Consider the following 26,298-nt stretch of genomic DNA (forward strand, 5'->3'; position numbering starts at 1 on the left):
TCTGTCCTCTCTTCTCTTCCCCATCACCCCCCACTGACCCCCTCTCTGAATTGCCACTCCACTCTACTACTCTCCGGGGATGCAAAAGGGCCTGCAGATGCTCCAATCGTCTCTAATAAATTGTATGTAGTCAGTTACGCTACACAGCTGCCAACTGGCAAAGATTTTAACCTCTGCTTTGGGAGAACTCTGGGAAATAAAGGTTCCTCTAAATTCAATTCACCTTCAGCGATCGCTTTTGAAAGCTATGTCCAGGCCAAAGTAAATGATGAAAAGTATAGAGGGGGAAAATGGGTGACACACAGAAAGAGACAAAATAGAGAGACAGGAGCTACATGATGGAAAGAAAGATTAAGCAAAGTAAACAAACAAGAATCTGGCAGTTATTAAAATACATCGTCTGGATTTTGACCAGATGATGTATTTTATATATAAAAAGAGTATAAACAGTTTTGGTCAGATAAATATCCTCATGGAAATTAAATCTCAAGACCTGAGCAACAAACAAAATTGATCATACTCTTTCTAATAAACTCACATTTGCTACTCTTATCACTCCAATCTCATGTATTAATCAAGAGAACACTAATAATACTGGTCCTAATAATTTGGGAAAATTTTACAAGAATCCCTTAAATTTGCTTACACTTGTGATTATGAGGTTTAATCACTGAAAAATATGATTTAAAAAAACTCATTTATTTTTTTTGCATCTGTTTGATATATTTTTACATTATATGTATTTTCTCTCAGCTTGACCACCTATAAACAAATACTAGTGTTATTAATTCTGGAGCAAACAGGCCAAACAAAACCCCCGCAGCAGCCCTTGTGTGGTTTCCTGTTGCCTATTTACTCCATGCAGTGTGCAAGCTGTTCTAGATACAGCTCTGAATCATAACCCCAGACTGAGAAATATATGTCACTCTGCTCTGGAGGGATGGATGTTTATTATTAGACTTCTTTAGAAATGCTGTGCCCTATTCCAGGTTTCCCGTACCCTGTCGATGATGGGGTGAGGGCCATGGGAGACAGGAAATTGAAAGCCACTTGTTGTTGGAGGGCTTTTTTGGAGGAACTGAAGTACTGGTGTACTAAAGTATGGGCATATGGGTGAGTGGCGAAGTGATCACTTCTCGTCCTCACTAAAGATATTGCAAAATAGAGGAAGAACAAAGAAAATGAAGCAGAAAGAGTGATAGAGGCCTTACAGTCAGGATGCTTTAGTATTCAACCCCAGTATTCAAGGTTACTGCACTTCAGAAATAAATTTAAACAAAATTAGGTGAATGTGTTAAATATGAAAATCATTGTTTTGTGTTTTTTTCAGTCAAAATTTGGTTGATTTTACCTGAATGCAGGATATACAGTTTGGGGTAATAAACTGGAGAGGAGATATTTAAATCAGAATCCTTAATGGAATTGAACAGCTACAGAACTCATATAGCACCTTAGAGGCTGATACACCACCTGTCATAAGATAAGATAAGATAAGATACTTTTATTAGTCCCACAAGGGGAAATTTCATGTTCTCAAGATGGCTTCCATCTGCTTAGTGATCATGATACCAGCTATTAAAATTCCCCATTGATGAATTCCCACCTATTTATTTCCCAAACCACATGCAGTAAATGCAACAAGAAGTCCTCTGAGATTAAGAAAGATGGAGAGAAGAATCTAGGGAGAGAGGAAAAGCTCCAGGGGAAATAGATGGAAGGATATTCATCAAAGGAGTGGGGAAAATCTGAGCTCAAATGGGAAAAAATAGCATGAAATAAGAAAAAAATAAATAGTTGGAGGAGATGAGGAAATAAAAATGGAGGGGAGACAATGTTTCAGAGGGAGGTCATAGCTGATAGCTGGTGCTGACTGGGAATGAAGAGCAGTGAGAATAAAAGCAATTTGCATTACCGTTCCACTGAGCTTTCCAGTGCCTTTCATTTGCCCCCATACCTCTCCACTCCACCCCACACACACACACACACACACACACACACACACACACACACACACACACACACACACACACACACACACACACACACACACACACACACACAATTCCTTTCTGCAAACTAACCACACTGTTCCACATCTCTCAATAGGAAAACTTTCTTCAAGGTTAGTTAGAAGAAGGAGATCTATAGTATTTAGTAATCCTTATTCTGGCCCTCACCTTTTCTCTTTTGATGTAGACTTTGTATTCCCACTCTAGTCCAGCCTTGTTCACTTACAATCAAAACAAATCACTTTCCATGACTTCTGCTATTTATTTTTCTGCTTTGTGTATTTGGTTCACAGTTTTTGTTAATTTCTTTACCATATCTAAGTTACATTATGCCTTAGAATATATAGCTATATATACTCCTTAAGCTTTAAAATTGTATATATACTATAAACACTAAATAGAGTGTGAGCTGAGCAATCAGCTGAACACAACTTGGTAGTAACCTGGATCAGGTGGTGTACCGTCCTAGTGTACCATTCAATAAGGTGGCAGTGTACCATGTTCCACACCTGCATTGCTAAAATGTCTGTATGGAGCTGTGGCTTTAACACAGTTGGGGCCTATACTTGTGGTGGCAACCCATAAACTGAAGGTGAACAGAGGGCCATCAAGCTAAAAAGACCTTTTCAAGGGTGGTAGGCCAAGTGGAATGCAGCTTTGGCAGCCATGTTGGTCTTAAACTGATTTTTCCAAACTGTTGGGGTGTTTGTGTCTCAGAAGGTGGAGTAGGTTGTAGTTTGAAGGTTAGTGGTTTGATCACTGGCTGCTCCAGTCTGCCAAAGTATTTTTGGGCAAGATACTGAATTCTGAGTTGCTCCCAATGCATTCATCAGAGTGTGAATGTGTTTGTGAAGTTTAGATAGAAAGCATGTAGACACTAAAAAAAATATGCTTGTATGAATGTGTGTGAAGGAGTGAATAAGCCTGCTGAGAAGGGGAAAGCGCTGCTCTGCTCACACAGTATACAGTGATAATGGGATGCTGCTGCATTTCCTCAATCCAATTCCCATATTGGGAGAAGTCTGCGGACTAGGCAAATAATGTGCCAATCACTGGAGTAGATAATTAAACAACCCTGCCACTAAGAAGTTGGGTCAAATGAAGTTCACATTGAGTTTCTTAATGCCCCGGATATTGTGGGCCTGACCTAGGTTAGCTGACACACACCTCTGCAACATTACATGGACTGGTACCTCAAGATTGGCTGGAGGGTGTATTCCAATACTCTTAAGCCTCCCTGGGAAGGTCTGTTCCAGGGTACTGAAGAAGCTACCTCCATTTGTCAAACCCCATATTCAATAGCAACAATTTGGTTTGCATCCTGGTTGCAAAATACTGGACCAGTGGGAGTTTGCCCAATAAATATGTTTTGTGGACTTAGTCGAGGTATCCAATCACATCCTTCAGGGTGTCCTTAGAGTTGTTCAGAGTGTCAGATATCAGTCCAGTTGTTGCAAGCTACTGAGTCCAGTCCGTGTGCTACCATAGCGTGAGCTTGTTTTACATTGGTAGCAATAACTCAGACTTAGAGTCAGCCACTCAGCCAGGTCACAGCTAAGAGGTTGAGGTTATCAGGTTTGGTGATTTCAGGATGTTGTCTCTGCCTTTTGCTGATGTTGTGCTTTTGACTTTACCAAGCCACGAACTCCAGCTTACACTGGAGTGGTTTGTAGTTGAGCGGGAAGTGCTTGGGATGAGAAATAGCACCTCCAAGTCTGAAACTATGAGAGGGTCGTGGCTTCAGACTGGAAAAAGATGGACACTCCAGGTTGGAGAGAACTTGCTGCCCCAAGTTCTAATGTGGCGTTCTAATGTTACTGTTTTGTTTAGAAGCAAGGGGAAAGGGAGAAAGGTGTAGTGAGTTAATTTGACATCTAACTAGGATGTCTCTTTGGAGCCACCTAAGTCAGGTGTTTTGGTCATGTCCTGCTGGAAGCTCCGAGGGAGTCCTAGGACATGCTAAAGGCAATATACTGGAAAAGTTACCTATGGAGAAGGATGTCTGGGTGCCTCTGCTTAGACTGAGGCCCCTGTGACCCAGACTTGATACTGGATAATTGGTTGAAGTTGAATGCAAAAACATACCATCTTTTTTGTCTCCCCTAAATATGAAGAAAATATTTTATCATTCACTAGAAAAAATTGAGATAATTGTATCAGGAAGAGCATTCAATGTAAAACCTGTACTCAAAAACAAATATGTAGATCACAAATGGATGCTTGTATATATTTTTGTGTCGTCTTGGTAAGACGCTGATAAAAAAAAGTATGCTACTATATAGTTTGTTTGTTTTTTGTTGTTTTTGTTTTTTGTTGTTTTACTTATTTTTCCAAAAACAAGAAGAAAAAATAATTGTCAGATACACAAAGCAGAGTTTATACAAGGGCTTACAACACAAGACAAAAAAGAATAAGACAGAAAGACCTGAAGAAAAAGCTTTAATGCCGTGCAGCGATGAGGATGAGAGGGTTAGTAGACAGGGCGGCTTGAAGGATGAGTGGGGTTGACGAGGTCAGACTGGGTAGCTGGAGCACCTTTATTTTGGGGTTTTCAGTAGTTTTTCTTCTTCGTGAGTTCACAAAACTGGTCTTCAACAATGTATTTGAAAAAGATGTAGAAGGAGCTTTAGTTTTATTTTTTTCTAGTGTACTGGAGAAAAGATATTCAAGGACAATTTATGACAGAAATAATAGTTTGAGCATTTCGGGAACAAACCATCTGCATGGCCTTTCAGAATATGTTGAAGTTTTTTGCAGATTACCTGCTCACTTAAGATACATATACACACATGGGCATTAGGTAGTTTATACTATATAGAGCTACTGATTATCACTTAATTTAGTGCGTGACTGTGAGTATCTTTTTTGTCACTCTTTCAACATAATGGCCTGACCTAAACTGTCTGGAATTGAATCACTTTCCTAAGTGGATGGAGGGGCTTTCCATGTGTTCTTCTGTGTTGTTTATGACTCATAACTCTCCCGTGTACTGTTTTTAGATAAGATACGTGCTTGGATTAAACACAGATTTGTTTTATTTTAGAAGAAATCCTGGTCATTACGACTAATTGAGGGTCATCATCCATAGCTAGGAGTAAGATAGCTCAAGATTATAAGCAGTCTAAAGGACTTACTTGAATATGCTCTGGGAAATAATTGTCGCCTTTCCCATTTGCATTTCACTGAGATAGCTGCAACTTAAGACTTATAATGACAGTACCTCTATAGCGATGAATGCTGATGGCAAGCTGAGCAGAATAAGCATATAGAAACAATCTTACAGCAGGATATAGAGTGGAGTGCACCCATGACATGATTGACTTTACTGCTTTTTCAGAAGAGTACTATATATTTCCAGTGTCTATATATGGAGTTGTAATTTCTGTAAAATAAAATTTCTACAGTATTTTAACAGACTTACTTACTAACAACATGTTATAGAGAAGCAATCAAAAGCAGTTTGACCAACTGTCTTATAGATTATAGAATTTCTTTTTTTAGTTGTTCCAAAAAACTCTAATAATATATTTAACCTTCCAAAAAGAAACAATTATTGCAGAGTGTAAAGCATCCTGCTGAATTGGATATTGGTTATTAGATATAATGGATCATGTCATAGGGTTGTGTGTGAAAATTTAATGATCACTTCGCATTGTCCCCTCTTTGACAGTGTGGGAGCACAGCATATTCTGCACACGTAAATTCAATATCATTCTTCCTGCTTCACTCTGTCTCCTTTTTCATTTCTCTCCATCTCTCTATCTCTCTCCAGCATAGTTTATATACCGATGCTCATTATGACTGTTGTTATGACAGCCTCCCTTGCACTTACATGCACACACCCGCTGCAGTTATTCTGGTGATTTACAACCTCTTTCCTCCACAAGAGAGATGCACTATAACTGTTTTTGAGGGGAGCTTTATGTTCACTGTAAACTAGCCACAGTGGCACCTCCACAGGGCCTGTCCTGCTCAGCAAACCACAGCCTCCTCAAGCAGATCGGTGTGCAATAATAGGCTCTCAGGGATGACAACTGAAACATTCACTCAGTTTAATAACCAAACCGCAGGCCATTTAACACCCTTCTTTTTCCACCAAGGCTGTCCTTTATTTATTTATTTTTTTACACTATTTCTAAAGAGTATTTCAAATTCAGAAAGTGGACTTTGCCTTGTGGGAATTGTGGCTTTAAATGAAGTTTTTGGGCAGTGGCACAGTTTTGTTTTGTTTTTTGTGATGTTGCCTCTGTGCACCATTGGAGTGGATATTGAATCAAAAAGATACAATTTTAACCTTTAAATCAAAAGCATTGAATTAACTGTTTACAAATTATAATCAAATTTACACATAATCCCAACAGTTCAGAGTCCTATACCTAAATGATCAGACTAAATTCAAATTCAAATTCAAATTTTATTTGTCACGTACACAGTCATACACAGTACGATATGTAGTGAAATGCTTGGACAACTGCTCGTGACCTAAAGAAAACAAAAAAGGAAAGGCTATGAATAAGATAGGAAATAAATATGAAAAATTAAAAAGGGTAAATTTAACTAGGAAGGAATAAAATATAAATTAAGGTTAAAAATGAAATAACTGTACAACACAAATTAGAATGAAGGGTAAATTTAACTGGGAAGAATAAGATAAAATATATAAATTAAAGTTGAAAATAAAATAACTGTACAACAAAATACACAATACACAATATAGAACTATATAAGAATGTATGAAGAAATCTAAATCTAAATAAATATATACACAATAACAGCAGCTGTACAATGCAGACTATGCAGATGAAACATCTGTTCATTGGAGCTCTGAATTTGAGCGTGAAAGAAATCACGATGAAAGTATCATCAGTGTCGTCTCTGTGTGTCGGCCACAATATTGTCATTGTGCAAATAGATATGGACCTAACTGTGAGTGCAACATAAGATCGAAAAAGTTATTATGTAGTGCAAAGAATTCTTTAAGAATGGAAAACTTGTAGAGAGTTGTAGGTAAAAATCACGGTTCTTTTCTTGTATTCCTTTATTAGTCAAGACTGTAATGCCACAAGAAGAGCATACACATTTACAACACATTAACAGACCCTTGTGTACAAACTGCAGTTCTACAAGGAACATTTGTAAAAAGGTGCAACACATAATTGAAATGTCATTTTCAGTGTCCAGACAAAAACATCTGTGTGTTTGTGAGGAAGAGGTACAAAAGCATTCCTATTGTTCCATGTATCACATGAATGCTTTTGTGTGATGCTGTGTCTAATAAGGGCATCAGAGATAGTATAGGAGGGGAACATTTCAACAAGCATCTCTTCAGTCACACGTGCTGTGGTGCATAGCATGGCAGAAAGAGCAGAGTGTGAGCTGTTACGTAACCTCCAATCCGGGACAGAAATGTTGCAAAGGCAGCACGTGCAGTAAAGGATCTGTTGGCGCAAGACTGAGGCTACCCAGAAATTAGATGACTATAGTTATTTACTGAAAAGACACAATAAAACATTTGTTTTAATTTTAATGTCTCTTTAACGTTGGGTTTTAGCATCTCTTGTTTCCAAAAGTCTTCCAACATGTTATTAAGCCTCCTAATGAACTTTTAAATGGAGATGCAGAAGTAAGGTTTCCCATTATTATTATTTTATTATTTTTATCATAAATTAAGTAAATAATGTACATTCTTGATTTATTGCCAGTAAGGTATTATATGGATGAATCCATGTAAATGGCACAAAGACTATAATGAAATTATATGAAATGGGTGTTTACACAATTCCAAACTATGTGTGACCCTAAATTTACCAGTGTCACTCTGTTCCTATTCCAAGTCTAATTATAGTATTGGATGCTAGTATTGCCACTACTGTTTATGTCTTGAAAAACCCAGTTCCCAAACTCATGGTTGTCAGCACCCAAGCCAAATAAGGTACAAACAACAACAACATGACAAAACCGATTTAAGTCAGACAGCGGTTTTACTCTGAAAGCTGCTCCCATTTTCCTGACTCCATACAGTCGATATCCAAGCCTCTAGTTCCCAAGGTGCTGTTGGATGTCAGATCTGTAGCCAACAGGCATACTCAAAAATGCATGTTCAGCCTCTTTGCCAGGAAGTGGATGTGCCAGTCATGACAAAAAGTTCCCTGAGACAGCAAGTTTGTTTAACTTAGTTTTTCATGGATGATTGGTAGGCTTCTTACTGCAGTAAGCTACATGAGCATCTGACTGCTGGCTTGACTATTTTTAACGTGCCCCAGATTTACCAACAGGGAATTTTCTTGCAATTTATCACACTTCTTGTATTTTTAAAAAAAATAAATTATTAAGCTGCTCTATGAGTTTCAGGTGATGTGTGCACTGTAGATCAGATTTCCTTGTACATTTATTCATATATTCATTGCCGGTTACTGACAGCATAGTTTCTACCACAAAAGTACTGTACTACTGCTCTATACTGTAAAGTACAATATAGAATGATACTGTATTATTACAGCAGTAGATGTTTTTCACATCTACCGCTATGACTTATGGGTTTATTTTGACAAAACCAGTTTTTTACTGACAAATCCTCATGTTCAGTTTTGCTAGTGTAGAGAGTTTGATCATTTATTCACCTGCTAGGCCACAAGGTCAGCTTTAATACAACATAAGTGGAAGGAAGCTGCAATGTTAGCTATATAAAAATATAAGATTAAATAATACAAATAAATAGTTCAATAGACTGAGCTGTGGACAATGCTGTGCAGTGTTGTATACAAACTTCGTGATAAACAATTGCATTCAGAAATAAACAAATTGAGCAAATTGTGCTTCCATAACTGCAGCTCATATCACCATTTCTCTTTTTTTTTCAGTAACATCCTACAAGTTGCATGTTCTGTGTGATTTAATGTTGGTGTCAGTATTTACTGTAATGTTGTATTATTGTCATGACATTTTACAGACAGAGCAAGGTGATAGCAAGCCTAAATTAGCTGTGACAGAAATCACAGTCAGTGCTTGCTGCTCTTTGAATTTAAATGCTAAGATCACAGTCAACATCCTGGCTCACATAGTAGATTTGAGGGATTTATTTGATCATCTTTTTTTTTAAGGTTTGCTAATGTAGTTGTTTTTGCAGTGGTACATTTCCTGGCACATTACCCCACTAATTGCAGAAGTGAAATAAACAGTCAGAAGTAATTTGCATTGCACTCCATGCACCCTCAACCTTGAATGCTTGTAACAGGAACTCTCTTATCAAAACATTGCTTCACAGCAGAACTACTGCCCAAATCCAAAAGCCAGTGGCAGAAAAAAAAGGAATACCATTCAGCTTAATTCAGGTCACACATAGAACTACAATGATCAAAATGTATAGAATTTATTAAGGGTTTTAACAAATTTTGAACTAAAGAAGAGCTCAGCTTTCCTTTGATAAGCTGAGCCCTTAGTTGTGTGGTAGGCAGGTGAGCTCTCTGTCTCATTACTAACAGTTACTGTTGGTTCTAGATTTCCACGTCTTAGGAGAACATTAAGCAAAAGCCAAAATCCTTTCCTGTTAGTGATTTCTGCAACTCGAATACATTCTGTGAGAGAGTGCGCTTTCTATACATTTCTTCATTTGACTTGACTGAGATATCTAGCGTTCCACTTTTGGGCTGAGCAAACAGTAGATGGGTGAATATGTTATGCAAGCACAACACAGCAAACCCAAACAGTTCTTAATCCCAGAAAGACAGCCACTGTCAAAGGAAATAGAGCATGTAGGAAATACTCGGTAAAACTTATTTTTTGAGGTTGCTTGGAGGTTATTTAGAGTTTTCTCAAATATGCGGTCTCTCTTGCTTTGTCTTTCTCTCTCTCTTCTATGTATGAGTCACATGAGTCAGAAATACACAAACACTCGCATTAAACCAACTGGACATGCCACTGACATGTGCTATACTCCACAGCCATACTGACAAAAACATACACACACTTACACACCAAACACGAGCCATCTTTCTCCCTCGCTCTCTTCCTCTCTCTGACACATACACACTCTTTCACACTATCTGTCTTAACCTCATGTTTCTATGAACAGAAGGAATTCCCAGTTGCTTTGTACTGAGGGTTTTTTGGCCTGTAGTGCTACTATTTCATTTGCTTTAAAGTGAACTTCATCCAATATTGAAGCCTGTCTAGTCTGGTCTAATCTAGGAGTTTGCATAAGAAAAGTCTTACAGACCAGCTGTGTAAAATGCTTGTTTTTTGGGGGGAAGTAACCACCTCTTCTGTTGTTTTTCTCCATCTCTCTGTTTTATTCATCTTTCCTCCATGCTTCCCCAACTCCTTTCCTACCATTTTATCTTTACCCTCTATTTTCTTGCTCTTTTCTTTTCTCTGTCCTCCTTTGCCCATCTTTGTGCACTTGCAGGACTACACATTGACAATGTACTTCCAGCAGGCATGGCGAGACAAGCGGCTGTCCTACTCTGACATCCCCCTCAACCTGACCTTAGATAACCGGGTCGCTGACCAGCTCTGGGTGCCTGACACCTATTTCCTCAACGACAAGAAATCGTTTGTCCATGGTGTCACAGTAAAAAACAGAATGATCCGACTGCACCCAGATGGTACCGTATTATATGGTCTAAGGTGAGATTTTAATCTCTTAAAATAACATTTTTGTCAACACAAGAACAAGAACTAAAATGTTATATGCACAAATGCTGCATGACCTTGGTAACAAATAATGACAAACATGTTGCACAAGAATTGTGTTCTCTTTTACTTCATGTTTTATATGGCAATTTTATATGGCCCGCATCGTTCTACTGATTCTCCAGATGTTGATTTTGGTGATTTGACCTCTCATCTGAAAAGTTCAGTCACTAATCTTGGTGTTAAACTTGATTCTGCGCTTACTTTTGAAGGTCATGTAAGTGGGGTGGTAAAATCAGCTTTTTATCACCTCAGACGCCTGTCGAAGGTTAAGCCTTTCCTTTCCAAACCCAATTTGGAAACTCTTATTCATGCTTTTATCACCTCACGTCTGGACTATTGTAATTCCCTTTTAATAGGGGTCGGGTCGGGCACCTTGTCACGCCTGCAGTTAGTGCAAAACGCGGCAGCGCGATTTTTAACCGGTAGTAGGAAATTCGATCACATCACTCCGGTTCTGGCTTCCTTGCATTGGCTTCCCATTGATTTTAGGGTTCGTTTTAAGGTCCTTTTATTGGTTTTTAAATCTTTAAATGGTCTGGCTCCTGTGTACTTAACTGACTTGCTGAAGTCACATGTTCCTCCTCGCTCGCTCCGTTCAGCTGAGCAGCTGCTGCTGTCGGTCCCTAAGTCGCGGTTGAAATGCAGAGGAGACCGTGCCTTTTCAATTGCGGCTCCGATGCTCTGGAATAACCTTCCCCTCCAAATTAGACAAGCGTCATCAGTGCAGGTCTTTAAGTCCAGATTGAAAACCTATTTTTATTCCCTGGCTTTTAACTCTGTAGGAAACTGACACCTTCTTATTTATTTTATTGTTTGTAATGATTTTATGGTATTTTTAATTTGGTTGGTTGTTGTTTTGATCTGTGTTGTTCAGCACTTTGGTCTGCCTGGTGTGTTCTTAAAGTGCTATACAAATAAACGATGATGATGATGATGATGATGATGATGTTGTCAAACAATTCATACTTAATCCTTGTCAGCATACTTTCTATTTTAAACATCTTGAAAACATCCTGGAAAAAAGAAAATCTTGCAGGTGAGGTAACAGTGAGACAACCATTGCTGCACTGGACCAAGTCAGTAATTAGCTCATTAGAGCCAGATGAAGAAAACTACTGATGGGAGGTGCAACATTCCCCCTAAGCAAAAATGATAATGTTGAGGAAGTGACCTACTTGTGTCCTCATTTAAAAGACGTCTGCACATCACCAAGCCAAGCCTCACTAAAGGCTTGTGTAACACTAAATTCAAGTCTTTTGCATGCTCTCTGCATAATTTACCTCACCACCAAGTATAAAAAGCAGATGTACTTAGAATAGCTGTAGGTGTAAAGCCTTAAATTACTTAATTAAATTACTTTTTTGTTTCTTTCGAGATCCAGGGACGTTCAGTACTAACATTGCTCATTTGAAGGCTGATTAGATAGTCAGCTACAGCACACTGAACTCTGTAAATGTCATTTCAGTTAGTTTAGATCTTGTTCTTCAGTACCACTGCTAATAAAACCGTTTCTGTTGTTGCCTTGCCAGCTACACCTTTCTGAGCACATTGGGGTTTTTTTTCCCGTTACCCCAATGTTACTACATGTCAACTAGATTTGCATAAATGATGTTAGATTACTTTTTCTTCCTAACAATAGTTAAACATTTTCACGATCAAAGTAATTTTGATGGGGTTGACTAACACTGTGAGATGATTAAATATTTAAGCCATTAAATTTATTTAACCTACTGAAAATCAAAGAGCATTAGGTGACAAATTATGAAGTATGATTGGTAATTTTTGCTGACAACGATGCTGTACACATTCAGCAAGATACTTCTCTACCTAAAAAACACCACAACTTTTGCAACGTTTTTTAAAACAAACTTTTAGGAGGGCAACTACTTTAAATATCTCAATGGTTTTCCTCCATGCAGGTATTTGATATGATAATATGACATAACCTAGCTCTTTCCCAGAGACCCGAAGCAGAAATCCTAGTTGCACTATATAAATTGATTGATCATTCCACTGAGTTTCAACCTCTCTGAGTTAACATGATGACCATGCGTTTCTTACTCCTCACTGATGTCTCATCATTTCATTTTGTAAATAGGCCTCTTATGCCCAAAGTCTATAAAATGTTATTGAAAATCATAACACTTTAATGGCTACCATGACGATGAACTGGATCTGCTCTGGGACGGTGAAATTTAATAGAGATTGAGAGAGCACAAGACAAAGGATGAGAGATGTGTTAAGAAGAGGATTAAAATGGAATCTTGCTATTATATTTTTCTGTGATACTCTTCATTGCTGTTGTTGGATAAAGAGGATGGAGAAGGAAGAATAAGACATTTTTTCTGAGATGAAGAAATGGAAGAAGAAAGCACTATGTGGAAAATTCTAAATAATACATTGTCTTGTGCTAAAATCAGAATAATCAACAGTCAATTTTCATGGAAGAAATCCAAAGCTCTCATGCAAAAAAGGGAAAATGAAAGAAAATGGGATAAAAAAACAACATACACAAGCTTTAGAGATGTATTGTTCTATTTGTGAATTTGTCTATAAATACTCTAAATTTTATAAGATTTTTTCAAATGTTATGCCACATTGCATTATAGAGGATCTCCACTTTAACAATCCAATCACGTGGCCAATCATGAAAGAAAATCAACAAAATCATTTGTTCTTTTCAGCTAGGGAGATAGCTCAAAAAGGTTGTCTAGAGATGTTCGGGGTCAGGATGACTTTACCTGTATGTTCCCTGACCCTGAAGGTGCACAAAGGCTGGAGAGAATTCTCCTTTTCAAATTTTTTGAAGCATGGTTGAAGAAATAAATAGCAAATTGATCAAAGAGCCAAGAATAAACTCAATATAATTTTAAAATGCTTTGAGTTTCTGCTGGTAGGGTTTTTGTTTTGTTTTTTAATTATTTATTCAATAATTTGTGTGCTTGAGTGGTCAGTACGGATTGCAGCCCAGTGTCTCCAAGCATGTTTAACTGCAAGTTGTTAGAGCTGCACCATCAGATAATCCACTTCTCCTCCTTGTTTTGGCAGATGAAGTGATAATTATGAGCACTGTATCATCAGCAAATTTCAATGGCCTGATCATAGGGTTCACTTAGCTACACTTCTTAGGTTATTATTGTTTTGTTTGCCCATCATATACTATCAATTGCTTGATTAATTATGCAGAGCAAGCTATATTTGCAAAATATATCACTAGTAATCTTTTAAAAGTGTAGTGTAAGAATAATAAAAATATTTTAATTGACAAACCTTTCCTTTATAATTGGGAGGAAATGTTTTCCTTTGTTTGTTTTTAATTCATTTGTATTTAACAGTTTTGGACTGATATATTTCTCATTTATACTGTCTTATCTTGCACACAGTTCAATAAACTTTTCATATAATGGACACCTACCAGATTTAAACTTTGATGGATCGAGCAGCAGCCAAAAAGTCTCTGTTGCTTCAAAGCCAAAGTGCTTCATGTCTAGAATGTCTAAAGTGAACAAAACCCAACAGAAGAAAGCTCGAGGCAGTAGCAGATTGTGGAGGTCAGATTATACTGAGATAGAACTCAAATAGTACAAATCATTCTTGTGTCAGGTCATCCAAGTTAAATGTAAAATGAACAGCTATCAACACACTGATGCAATATCCAAATGGAAAAAAAAATCCATAATCACACGAAATATGGGTTTGAACGTTTCCCATCCACTGAAGAACTTGACACAAAGTGCAAATATTACTTTGGATGGAGTAGGATTAGACTGAAATTGGGGGAAGAAATCCATCACCTTTGACACTCAATATCATGTAAGTAGGATGACCAGATTTTTGCAAATCCTAAATTGGGTCATGGAATCTTGTGCAGGTCAGTGAGTGCTCATAAATCCACACAGCACATGCAGATACAGCATATTAATGCCCACTGAAGACCTACTAAAGCTGTGCAGTTATTCAATTTATTATGTTAATAAATTCAATTAGACTACAAAAATGTGTAGACACAAGCATGCATTAAGATGAAATTCATGCAAATGGAAATTCTTGTAGTCTGACATCAATTAAAAATATTTGAATGAAAAATGTAACAATAATGCATAATAAAATCAGGACGAAAACATAGTGGCACGATGGACTATCAGCTTCTCTAGAACGTGCCCTCTATCTCTACAGCTCTATTTGGATAAATGGTTTAGAAAAATGGATAGGTGGATGCAATTCAAAAGATTAGATTTAGGTTAGACTGGAAGCAGTCTGAACTAAGTCCATCATATATCTAACAAAACCCGTGACAGATTAATAAATTTTGGCTATTTTGTTATTATAGGCGCATAAAGATAAAACAGCAATTTCAGGCTTTATAAAGGCTTTTAAAAGATTTATTTCTAGATGAAAACAAGCCAGGTGCAGGGACTTCTGCAGTTTTGGCATATGAAGTTACAGGATGACAAAAATAAATATCCCTACAACCATGTTCAGTGACCTGTGGTGTTTCGGGAAGATGTACTGTCACAAAGAAAAATGTTTTGAAAATATAATTAAATGTAGCATCTGCAGATGTTTTAGAACTAAACCCACAATTGTTGCTGCTTTCAAGAAAAGCAAAAAGCTAAAATTGACTCCAGGGCAAATATTACCTGTGCAAAAGCAAATATAAAATAATAAGACTGCAAGCATTTTTGGGCTGAGAAACCAAAACAAGAGTTGGTGTTTTGTCTTTGTTATATATAGGGAGTATTTGTTGGTAGATAGGGTGTTTATCACTGAAAAATACCCACCTTTAAACCCAGCTTTAGGAGAGCTCTTAGCATACACAACTAATGCCTGATTGAGAATTAACAAAAAAATGTCTTTGAATATTAAGATTAAATGTTAATGTTTTACCTAGAGCATCCTACTTACTATATTTTCATGGACAACAGTGGGTGGAAAGCAGCTGGCTATGGGGAATGATGACTCTCTAAATGCTGTCATTATCTTAAATATCAAATAATGCAGCTCTGGTGCACAGCACATTCACTGTTTCAATGAGCTCTGAGCTCTGCCAGCAATCAGAGTGGAGTATTTTGTTTATAATCACAGAAAATGGCTAGACTACAATTATGCAGGGGTACTCCTTTCCAAGTACAGTGCAAGGAACATTTACGATATTTTTCACTGAAAACCCCAAATAAAAGGGACCTACTTCTCTGAGTCCTACTATTTTTTTATGTATGTATAATTTAACTGTACTAAATTATAATGTTTTTGTACAATTAATTATTTGTTATGTTTTTGACTGTAAAAGTTCAAATGTTTCTGTTGCAACTACTATAAACTAAGACCAGCATAAATTGAGTACAAATAAGTGACTGAGAATATTTAAGTAAAAAACAAAAGTAAATCATTGCAACGCATTAATCACTCATATTTATTGTGATTGTGACCAACAGCCCGCACATTTCTTTGGCCTGAAATCCAGTCTCTTCCCTTAAAGCTACTTGGCCCTGATTTGACCTCACAAGTTAGATCAATCCAGCAAGCCAATCTCTGAGCACAGCTTGAAAAATATGGAGGGTCACTGCAGGTGATGCAACATATGGGACTTAGTGTGGTTGGCAGCTTTTTCAGGGAATGTTTTTTTTTTTTTAGCAACCAGGGAGTGTAAGCAGACTGAAAAATGTGGCTTTGCATCATTTAATGGATGGAACAACTGGGGGAAATGAGAGGGTAAATGGAGAGCAAGACAGCAGTAAACATAGGCAATCTGATGCACACTTCTACAGTGTAACAGCTACGTAACATGCTCACACATTACCTCATACAAACATGCATAACATTTATGTTTTCTAAAAGCCCTGCCAGAGGCTTGTGCTCTGAGTTCTACACCGGTGACTCCGACTTGACACAGAGATCAGAAAGTTGCCGAAAAGTAACCGGCAATTTACTCCTTGGTTAAACACATGGAAGCCACAGAGCCCCATCACCAGCAGTAAATCCATCAGTGTGAAATAAATGCTGACAAAGACAGGGGACAAGAGAGAAAGAAAAGGAGAATCTATCTAAACCTCTTAGGCTCCTCACCGTCACACTCTGTGGGGTGGTAATCCCTGAGGTGTGTAATATGAAACAGCATGTTAATGTTAGAACTCTTCCCTTTGAACTTCTTTACTGGCATTAGAAGGAAATGTTATGATAGACTGCTCACTGTCTCTCTTCACATCCTCTGTCCTAAAATATTCTTTCTATGGCTTTTCCATTTTTTGAATAACTAAGTAAATTACAACATTTCTTTTTCTTAGCAAAAATATTTAAAAAGTAATACTTAAGTTTATCATAAGAGCTGTCTGATCTTATTTTACTATACCTGTAAAGTAATAGTAATGTGTAATATTAATATTGAAATTATAAGTAACATTAAGTAATCTCCTACTTTTTTTTTTGTATTTGCTTTAAATGGGAAAAAGCTGGGGAAAAGATGGGAAAAGCCTGAGACTGTAATTGTCGCTATGTGGCTGTGAAAATTAGGTGAACCAATGACTCCACGATTTCAAGATTTAAGTGTCACACTTTCTATTGGCAGAGACTTTCTTTTTCTTTGTGTATATTCTGGCTAACAATGATAGGAAATTATAATATTATGTAATCTGAACAACAGGGAACATGCATACTGTACGTTAAATGGTGGAGGTCCAAGAATGGAACCTTGAGGAACTCCACATTTAAGTGTTGTTTGTTCAGATTCGGTACTGTTCAATTCAATTTAATTTTACGTAGGGCATTGCGATATGACCAAAATCTCATATCCCAATATAAGACATTTATTGTGCCGACAACGATACCGGTATATAGATCACAAAAATTTTACATTTTCTGTAAATTCTGTGAATCTCGGCAGCTCTACTTTCGTAAAGTGTTTTCAGCTGGGCGTCGTGTACCTGGAGTCGAGTGTTACATAAGTTGAAACAGCTGCAGTTTTCTCTGAGTATTTTTTTTTACCTGATGGCTCTTTTTAGCTTCTCGTCTGTAAACACTGTGCATACTATTTCACGTGATTTGGTTTATTTTGAAAAATCTCAACAGGATCTTCAGCTTTATTGTGAAAGGTTTATGTGGAAAATAAACAAGCAGACGGCAGAGCCACGCGATGGTTTTACCGTCATTGTTGCTAACGACAACACATAAAAACAGTCGCTTGTCCGTCCGTAGGGTGATTATATTAAGTATAAGAGAAAGAGAGAACTTTAAGAAATTCTACAGTGACCATCAAAACGATGAAAAATATTGCCGTAAACAGTTTATTTTGCGACTCCACGAAACAAACAATAGCGTAATATGAAACGATAGACGTTTTCATATCGCCATCTGATATATATCGTTATATTGAACAGCCCTAATTTTACGTATACGTTACCATAAACACAAAAGCAGTCACCTCAAGATTCTTTATATTGTAAGGTAAAAACCCTGCAATATCAGAAAGACAAGCAATCACACAATCCCTACGAACAAGCACTTGGGGACACTGGGAAGGAAAAACTTCCTTTTGATAGGAAAAAAAACTCTGGAAGAACCCGGCTCAGAAAGGGCAGCCATTCACCACAATCTATTGTTGGTGAGGGGAGAGAAAGAGAGAGGAGAAAAGAAGGGAGTGGAAGAGAGTTTAATAATAACTAATGATTAAATACAAACACAGATTTGTAAAAATACAACTCAATACTTTGTAACATAACCTTTGTTGGCAATAACAGAGGTCAAACGTTTACTATAGGTCTTTACCAGGTTTGCACACACAGTAGCTGGTATTTTGGCCCATTCCTCCATGCAGATCTTCTCGAGAGCAGTGATGTTTTGGGGCTGTCGCTGAGCAACACGGACTTTCAACTCCCGCCACAGATTTTCTATGGGGTTGAGGTCTGGAGACTGGCTAGGCCACTCCAGGACTTTCAAATGCTTCTTACGGAGCCACTCCTTTGTTGCCCGGGCGGTGTGTTTTGGATCATTGTCATGTTGGAAGACCCAGCCTCGTTTCATCTTCAAAGTTCTCACTGATGGAAGGAGGTTTTGGCTCAAAATCTCACGATACATGGCCCCATTCATTCTGTCCTTAACACGGATCAGTCGTCCTGTCCCCTTGGCAGAAAAACAGCCCCATAGCATGATGTTTCCACCCCCATGCTTCACAGTAGGTATGGTGTTCTTGGGATGCAACTCAGTATTCTTCTTCCTCCAAACACGACGAGTTGAGTTTATACCAAAAAGTTCTACTTTGGTTTCATCTGACCACATGACATTCTCCCAATCCTCTGCTGTATCATCCATGTGCTCTCTGGCAAACTTCAGACGGGCCTGGACATGCACTGGCTTCAGCAGCGGAACACGTCTGGCACTGCGGGATTTGATTCCCTGCTGTTGTAGTGTGTTACTGATGGTGACCTTTGTTACTTTGGTCCCAGCTCTCTGCAGGTCATTCACCAGGTCCCCCCGTGTGGTTCTGGGATCTTTGCTCACCGTTCTCATGATCATTTTGACCCCACGGGATGAGATCTTGCGTGGAGCCCCAGATCGAGGGAGATTATCAGTGGTCTTGTATGTCTTCCATTTTCTGATGATTGCTCCCACAGTTGATTTTTTCACACCAAGCTGCTTGCCTATTGTAGATTCACTCTTCCCAGTCTGGTGCAGGTCTACAATACTTTTCCTGGTGTCCTTCGAAAGCTCTTTGGTCTTGGCCATGGCGGAGTTTGGAGTCTGACTGTTTGAGGCTGTGGACAGGTGTCTTTTATACAGATGATGAGTTTAAACAGGTGCCATTCATACAGGTAACGAGTGGGGGACAGAAAAGCGTCTTACAGAAGACGTTACAGGTCTGTGAGAGCCAGAGATTTTCCTTGTTTGAGGTGACCAAATACTTATTTTCCACCCTAATTTACGAATAAATTCTTTACAAATCCTACCATGTGGATTCATGGATTTTTTTTTCACATTCTGTCTCTCACAGTTGAAGTGTACCTCTGGTGCAAATTACTGACTTCTGTCATCATTTTAAGTGGGGGAACTTGCACAATCGGTGGCTGACTAAATACTTTTTTGCCCCACTGTATATGGTCTTTATAGTCCCTGACAGTACTGCAGCATTCTGGAGTAACTTAAGCATTGCAGGGAGGTTTTAGAACAACATGATAATAATAAATGAATTACAATAGATATCCTAGAAGCAATAAATGGATGAACTAGTTTTTCAGCATCACTTTGAGACAGGATGTTTTTGTAATTTGAGAGATCCTGCACAAAAGGAGAGCAACAAGTGTCTGGTTAGACACTTACACTGGTAGGCATCACCTTGTTTTTTGTACAAATACCTCAGTTTTACCTGATTTTAGAAGCAGGAAAGCTTCTAAATTCATCTTCTTTATGAAAGCTGCTTGTCACTGGCATTGTATACAATGCCCATTCGCACTCCTTTTTTTGCCTTTTATAGTCGAAACTATGAAATGGAAACGCAGAGGAGATTTTTGAAAAGTAATCATAGCACTGTTGTGTTCGTTTAACCAGGCTTGGGTTAAAAACATAAAATCAAGATCATTTTTTGTAATATATTACTTTATAAATTAAATGCATTAGCTGTGCACTCTGAGTACACTTGGTTAATGCTTTTGATCTTGCCACATAGGATCACTGTTTAGACAAGTGGCATGGAGTCTGTCTCATCTATGATACGCATCTGATTGGTGATGTGTGTAACCACTGCTTCGTAATATATCTTCAATTTGGCTCAGCTTCAGTGTGGAACGTTGACCAGTGAGTGAGTTCAGGCCAAGCCACCTGTCACAGCCAGGTGGCTTGGCTGCAGGTTGTTACAGGGACATCCTCTGGAAGCTTTGGATAATAGGGTGGATGGAGTTAGTTAAGGAGGAAGGAGCATATTCTGTCTGACTATGTATGGTGTCCTGCCTATGTATTCTGTCCTTGTTGCGACTTGAGGCGACTGTTGTTGTGATTTGGCGCTATATAAATAAAATTGAATTGAATTATTCACAGAGTTTAATTAGTATTAGATGTTCCAAGAGCAGGACATAGATTGGCAGCAAGTATCTTGGAGTGATCTTTACAGTTCCAGAATAAACTGAAGTTGTCAATAAACTTTATCCAATAGGTGAGACATGCTGAAGTTAACAAGGTGTTTGAACTAAGTAGTCTCCTAAAAGATCCTATTCCCCTCTCCATGGTAGGAAGTGGGCCACAGAAGAATAACTGATGTGATGGATGCTCAGTTTAAGTGAGGCAGGGATAAGTTTTAGGTCTCCTTTTTTAAAACGCCCCATAATCCAGCAAGTGGAGCATAAAAGGAGAATATTGTCTCCAATTCCGCTGTTAGCTTCTTTGCAGACATGTTGTCAGTTATTGGATTTTGTTTTAATATATTTGCCATAGACACAGACTATGGGATGCCTTTTAGGTGTTAGTAAAATCTTGTAACGCTGGTGCATAATTGTTTCCAAATCTTTGCTTACAAATAATATCATGTAATGTTGATTATATCCTTAATTTGAATGTCCATTAATCTTTCTGTGTTTGTATAGTAGGTGTTTGTAATTTATGAATATAAATGTATTGGCATTATAGTGGCTGTTTGAATAATGGCATAGTAAAAGAGAGATAGAACAAAGAAAGCGAAAGAGGCACAGAGGCACACAAGCATGGTTATCTCTGCTGTGTAACAGAGGATTGGACTCAAGATGAGCCTCTCCTCTGGCACAAATTTATCTATGTTGTCAGGTGTGCCTAGACGATTACCCACCATGCTGTGCTGCTCTGTGGCAACTCCCTCAGTGGGAGTGAAGTTCTCACACAAGACCAGAGTCAAGGAAAGAATGGCAGCCTATTACTCACAGCCTCATCCTTATGTTCCTTTCACAAAGTCTGATGGACAGCATAACCTTATCTATTGACTCATGGTTGCCTTCTGTTATTATCCCTTATTATCCCTTGCTGCCTATTTGTTTTGATATTGACTGAAAGGCTGAATGCCTTTATGGTGATAGATACAGTATCCACAGAATATGATAGGATAGAAGTAGTAAAACAGTAAGCTCTGGTTCTTTGACCAGGGTTGTTTACACATATAAGCACATTTACCACAGCAGTACATTTCTTTGGTTAATTTCTCATAATCCATGACAAGAAATTAAGATAGAAACTGCTTTAGGTTGCTCTGTTATTCACAAAGGGTTAACACAGTGGTTGTTTTAACATGCCCAATTTAGCTAACTCTACTTTTTCTTTTTCTTTTCCTCTTTCTTTTTTTTTTACACTAAATGCCTCTCCTGATGCAACCCCAAAGAAATTTGTGTCTCCTCCTGGTCTCAAAGCTTTCATGTGTTAGGTGAATGCGACACTGTGGAGTAACTATAACAAACTAAAGCATTAAATAGTATTAATAGCTATAAAAAACAGCAAGTCAGAAATCAGAATAGTATGTGTAGTGGAACTATAAAGCTCTATATGCTCCTGATTGTGGTTCACATCAAAAGAGTCAGAGTTATGTGGTCAAAGAGGGTCTTGACATATTGCTGAGATCAATTCCTCGAGTGTCTTTTTAGTAAAACATGAAACATAGAAATACCATCTAATAAAAAATGTTAAACAAAACAAACAAAGAAAAAAAACACCAAGATTCTATTTAGATTGCCTCTCATCCCTCATTTGAAGTCATGACATATTTTCACATTTGAATTATTATGCTAAAGGGAAAGGATAAGTTAAGCCTTGGGGGGCAGTAATCTAACATTTCTCTTTTCCCCCCAAGCTGTTTTATCTATCTTTACCATTTCCCATGAAGATAATAATCTATCATTTTATTGATGTTCGCATGCTCCATGGAGTCATGAAGTGTTCATTTGTGGCACATCAGGTGCTATATTTGAAAGCCAAGTCCCATTTAAGCTTGGAAACAGGAAATTATGTGAAAATGTCATTTAAAGTACTTTTTTAATGGAATGTATTAACTGAACAACTCAGATATTTGAGGTTTTTATATAGCTGTATGTTAGGAGTGTTAACCCATCAGTACCATGCTGTAATAATGCTATAATAAAGATATTTCCTTGTTTAATATTCAAAGGAACTTAGATTCTTCTTTTAATTATTAAAAGAATAGCTTTGTACAATTTATGTCATTTTTGTTTGTCTGTGCAGCATCTCACAATAAACAGTAATGTTCATGAAAAGGTGATGTCTGACAAGACGAGTGCACACTTAAATAAAACTCTGACACTAACGTAACATCATACTTATTTAAGTTATATGACATTTTTTGTAACTGCTATAAGTAAACAAATGAAAGTATAATATTGATCTTTCAGTCTGAAAATTTTTATTTATTGTGCTGATTCCAGTTACACTAACATCATCATTTTATTCACACAATAATACTGACCTACAAAGTCAAAGTTTTCAATAAGGTTAATTTGATCCCATATGGCATTTTAAGGCATTATTACATTCATTTTGACTTTTACAGTATATCTCTCTCTTCTGCTGCTGTCACCACTGTCTCACAGAGAATAAACCCCACAGTGATTCATATCCCAGGTGAAACCTAACAGAGAACCCACAGGATTATCCAAACAAAGCTAGAATTGGGACATAAGGATTAGCTATTCACCTATAATGCCCAGTGGAGTTCCCACGAATTTGCGTGTCATCCTTGCGCAGGGGCCATGCTAATCTTCTCTGTATCGTTCCAATTTTAGTATATGTGCTACCGAAGTAACACCACTACCACCGTTCCAGTCTTTAAAAAAAAAAAAAATAATAATTTAGGGTTATTTATTTATGTATTATTTTATTTTTACAAGATTTGGATTTTGTTCAGTTACTCAGTGCCATGCAGCTAGCAAATGGTCATCAAAACTGTTTAGAAAATAAATTAAAAGTAAATAAAATGAGGCAATTAAAAGAAAAACAAAACAAAACAAAACAAAAAGTTGATTCTCACAACTAACAGCATCTATATTATATATCTTTGTCTAGTCCCTGCTGTAGTTACCCTGTTAAAAAATAGAGTTTGCTCTCTAATTTTGCTGTGATTTCTTTTCAGGATAACTACCACTGCTGCTTGTATGATGGACCTGAGAAGGTATCCACTGGATGAGCAAAACTGCACACTTGAGATAGAAAGTTGTAAGTAATTGATTCATTCTTTTTTTTTTATTAATGTGTTTTCTTATCAGAGTTGAATTAATATGTCGACTCAGTTTAACAGTTTAAAATTCTAGGTTTATGTCTAGCAATTTAAATTTGTCCCTTTTAGCCCGTGTTCTTCCTTTGTACTTTAATAGTAAAGTAAAGTTAAAGTAAAATGAGTGACTGTGCCACTCATTCACAAAGAAATTTAATTTACCTCCAAACAAAAGTGGTTGAAATTTAGCTTTAATAAGAACTAATGGTGAATAATGATAAATACATCTGAATGCCTGCAATGCTGCTAAAGTGCATTACACCCTGAAAGGCATAAATCTGGTGTTAATGTATGAAGGGAATTATAGCATGAAGGTTTAAAGGACATCAGGATCACACAATACATGGATTTTAACACAAAACAGTAATGCAAATATGCTTCTTGTAACAGTTATCTGTTATTAAGATTATCATAGTTTTACGATGACTGTCATGTCAGATGATTTTATTTTGACTGGAACTTTACTTTCTGTACTCATGGCTAAGGGTTCATGCAGCTTCACAGCTGCTTTACAAACTGTTCAAATGAAACACGCTATTTGTAATCTAGCAGCCTGCTACAAAAGTATCTGTGAGAGTATTGTTGTAGTAATCCATGATTATTATACACAAACCACATTGTTCGTACCATAATGTTTGCTTGGTTCATGATAGGCATATAAAGCTCCATAACTGCATTTCAGTTATGGATATATTCTGTATCCATTCTGAAAGACATTTATAGAACAAAAAATAAATTGACAGAATAAATACCAATAAGAAAATAATTAAAATCAAGCTTTCTGTATTCAGTTAAATAGTTACAAAATACATCAAGGCATATTCTGAAGTGGAAACTGTATAAATAAAAATAAATAAATACATACACACATTTGTAAGTAAATAAATAAATAAATAAATGGGGTGATTTATTTGAGGAAAGGGGTAATAAAGGGAAGTAGAATGGAAGAAAACATTTTAAATGTATCATGCATGTTTTGTCAGTTTTTGTCATTGTTGTCATTTAGTTATTGCTTAGAAAGTAAACTGATTGCTGCATTTATCCCCCCCCCCCCCCCCCCCCTTTCGCAAATACTCGAGTTAAACCCCCAATACTCATTTTACTTTTGGGCAGCTTTACTTTCAATTTCTACTCCAGCTGGTCCAGCAGCCTCTGATAGTTCTCAGTGTTCTCATACTCCATCTTTCCTATGTTACTGTAGAACTGCTAGATCTCACAGTTATAATTAGCCCCATGTCAGCCACGCCCATGTCTGGTTGGTTAGTTCGAAGCTCTGTTCTTTCAAAAATTTTGGAACTCTTCCATAAGTACTTTGAATTCATATGTGGCACATGTATGTACGACATGTGCTATATCTTCAGTACATCGTTATGCCTTTCAGTGTATGTCTTTCCAGCTTGCAACCTTAACACTGCTACTATGTGCTTAACAGTCTCCAGGGCACCTTTTCATAATTCTTCTCTGGTAGAATCCTACCTTTATGGATCTAATGTTAAGGGCCTGCTCTCAAGCTGTTCTTCAGGACTGCATTCTGTGGCCAATGATAGGATTTCTTGATCTCAGTCACTTCCTTTATCTGCTGATGATGCATACATTGCATGGAGGGGCTTGTATCCCATAGATTTTACTCCTCCTCTTCATTACTAGATTAGATTAGATTAGATAGAACTTTATTAATCCCTCGGGTGGGTTCCTCTGGGAAATTCGATTTCCAAAAAAGCACAGCACCGACAGAAGTTACAGAGTTACAGAATATTATATATATATATATATATATATATATATATATATATATATATATATATACACACACACACACACACACACACATATATAAATACAGAGACAATATAAATAAAATATACGAAGGGGATAAATAGAATAAATAGGAATAAAAATAAAAATACAAGTGAATTGCACATTTCAAGTATTGAGTCTATTGCACCGAAGGTGAAAAAAAGTTTGAAAAGCCTAGTCTAAAAAAGTTAAAGTTAACAAAAAAGGTGCGGTGTTGCAGAGCTACTTGGAAAGGCTGCTGTCACTCCAGCGCCATCTTGTCAACATACTATACATCTTCTGCTGCCTAAGGCACTCTCATAGCAGTTCATCCCCAATACCCATCTTCCTAATGTATTCAGAAATGTTCTGAATACATCAGGAATATGTATTGGCTCTCACAACTGGATCTTGGCACTGACACTCACTAATCCTCACCATCCTTCTTTTCATGGCTGGTGGAGTCTCATGGTGCTGGACTTTAGATGGAACCATCAGTGCCCTCAGAAGTTTGTTTGTATTGATGTTACTGCCATACCAACTCTTGTGGCCACTTTATTATTTAAGCCAATATCTATTTTGACATTGAAAGCG

The 26,298-nt window shown here is 37.4% G+C and overlaps 1 protein-coding gene and 1 non-coding gene across 2 annotated transcripts in view; one reads left to right on the top strand and one right to left on the bottom strand.

The window, feature by feature from the left end:
- Positions 1-26,298, top strand: part of gabrb2b (gamma-aminobutyric acid type A receptor subunit beta2b) — a 68,040-nt gene that overhangs the window by 18,395 nt on the left and 23,347 nt on the right. Inside the window, exons 4-5 of the mRNA XM_085421061.1 lie at positions 10,414-10,634; positions 23,788-23,870. Of these exons, the coding sequence (XP_085277187.1) occupies positions 10,414-10,634; positions 23,788-23,870 (304 nt within the window). The remainder of the gene's footprint in view (positions 1-10,413; positions 10,635-23,787; positions 23,871-26,298) is intronic.
- On the bottom strand, positions 23,358-23,463 carry LOC146660966 (U6 spliceosomal RNA). The gene has a single exon (XR_014913620.1). It is a non-coding gene; the product is annotated as a U6 spliceosomal RNA (small nuclear RNA).

The sequence above is a fragment of the Rhamphochromis longiceps genome, linkage group LG10 (genome assembly GCF_057381845.1).
Source record: "Rhamphochromis longiceps isolate RC_006_pf linkage group LG10, R_longiceps_female_GT1.1, whole genome shotgun sequence".
Lineage (NCBI taxonomy): Eukaryota > Metazoa > Chordata > Actinopteri > Cichliformes > Cichlidae > Rhamphochromis > Rhamphochromis longiceps.